Source organism: Rutidosis leptorrhynchoides, chromosome 9 (genome assembly GCF_046630445.1).
Source record: "Rutidosis leptorrhynchoides isolate AG116_Rl617_1_P2 chromosome 9, CSIRO_AGI_Rlap_v1, whole genome shotgun sequence".
NCBI classification, from domain to species: domain Eukaryota; kingdom Viridiplantae; phylum Streptophyta; class Magnoliopsida; order Asterales; family Asteraceae; genus Rutidosis; species Rutidosis leptorrhynchoides.
Window position 1 is genome coordinate 134242901 of NC_092341.1, and position 1893 is coordinate 134244793.

The 1893-nt window shown below is 31.6% G+C and overlaps 1 protein-coding gene across 1 annotated transcript; it reads right to left on the reverse strand.

Moving 5' to 3' along the window:
- Positions 1–498: 498 nt before the first annotated feature.
- LOC139869452 (GATA transcription factor 19) lies at positions 499–1650 on the reverse strand. Its single transcript, XM_071857766.1, has 2 exons — positions 1348–1650; positions 499–786 (listed from the first exon to the last, which is right to left on the reverse strand). Exons 1-2 carry the CDS (start codon positions 1648–1650, stop codon positions 499–501), a joined length of 591 nt encoding a protein of 196 aa, XP_071713867.1.
- Positions 1651–1893: the final 243 nt, after the last annotated feature.

The following is a 1893-nucleotide window of genomic DNA, read 5'->3' on the forward strand; positions in this document are numbered from 1 at the left end:
TTATAAAAAAAAATTTTCGAATTTTTTTTTTCAATCACATGTGATTTTCGCGCCACATGTCGCGTTCTCATTGGTCCCTTTGTTTTCAAGCAAATTTATGGATGCAAGTGATTAAAACTATTCATAAAAAAATAATAAATATAAATATAAATATAAATATAAATATAAATATAAATATAAATTATGTAAATGTAAATAAATAATTAAAGTAAACAAAAATAAATAAGTGAGTGAAAAAAGTATTTCATGAGATCAAAAAGCGTACGTTTGACCGACAGAATTCAAAAGGGTGAAAAGTCGAAAAAATACACTGTTAACTGAAACTAATAAATAAATAATAAACGGGTCTTTCCAACCTAAACCGACAAACACAAGGTACAGTTACCGATGCATGAGGTACTAGTGATTACGACTAAAATGTGATGCTCAAAGAACTACGGTAAGTTAAATTTTCTACTCCACGTCATCAACGTAACAATCTCCACCGTGGGCCCACTTTCATCTCGTGAAACCATTGACCAGTCCAGGTCTCTCTGTGACATTCAGACGCCACGATATGTATGGAGAATCTCTGTCGTCCACGTCATCAATAATTCTAAACTCGTTTACATTCACAGGTGAGTAAAATGACGGCAGTTTATGTTGTGGAGCCCACATGTTTCCGTTCATCATCGGCTGGTAATGGTGTGTCTCCGCCGTATCACCACCACCGGCTGTCACTGTCGCCACCGCAGTTGCTCTTCTCTCTTCCTTCTTGAATCTGATTCCACATGCGTTGCATAAAGACTGCAAATTGATTGTCACAACAAAAAAACCATTAAACATATTTATCTCATAAATTAATATTTCGAAAACTGAAATTAAATAAATAATTGGAATTACCTTTTCAAGCGTCAGATGTAATTTAACATAGATGCATTGTATTATTCAAATAATGAAATTAGTAAAATGTAAAATGTAAAACATATATACAATAACAATTGAAAATCATTTCTATGGAAGAAAAGTCTGCTACTAGCTAGAAAACTATGAGTCTATGACCATAACCATGTAAATTAAAATTATATCCATTATATTTTGTATGTTATTTTTTTACAGGCAGTATCTTAATTAATTCCTAAATTTATATTTTTAAAGTTAATATATTTAAGTTGTTCCAATAAAAAAAATAATATGTTTAATCGCATGAAAGTAACATAACTTATATGTACTTCCATAACACACAATTTATTCATGTCTTTCAATGTGTTAATTATTATGAATGAGAATGATCAAGATTTAACACTTTTTAAAAGTTAATATATATACGACATTGTTACTAAAAGTAGCATGTATGTAATGAAATACCTTAGGGCCCCGGGGGCCATTTCTCCAAAGAGGAGTAGAAGTGGTGTCACAATTAGCACACCGTCTCAAGAGTAAAGAATCAGGAGCACCGTCAAAGTTGTTAATAGGTTTATTTGAAGATTGCAAAATATCCCAACAATAATTAGATGACCAATTAGGTCTTCTTTCATTAATGTTCATTCTCTCATAATGGTTATCAACGATCAAACGAGTAGATGGTGTACCTAAAGAAAGTGTACAATCAACAACAGAAGTATAAGTTGGTGATTGTGATTCTCCATTGTATGCGATTGGATACACCATTATTGTATTATTTGAGAATTTAAATGTTTTTTGGTGTGATTAATTATTGAAGATTTTGTAAAAAAAAAAGTGATGATTTGAGATGTATAAATAAAGATGAAATAGGAGTCAAGAGTGTTGACAGTGAAGCACGTTATGGTGAAATTGTAAAGTGAGCTTTTAGTTGGATTTATAGGAGAAGACACAGGGGGTTTTAAGTGGGGTGAGACCAACGTATGTACTTCTCAAAAACACCCTGATTTT

Coding starts and splice junctions, on each gene's coding strand:
- LOC139869452 (XM_071857766.1), bottom strand. CDS start 1,650: ATGGTGTATCCAATCGCATACAATGGAGAATCACAATCACCAACTTAT. Junction 787..1,347: donor ATGGCCCCCGGGGCCCTAAG/GTATTTCATTAC, acceptor ATCAATTTGCAG/TCTTTATGCAACGCATGTGG.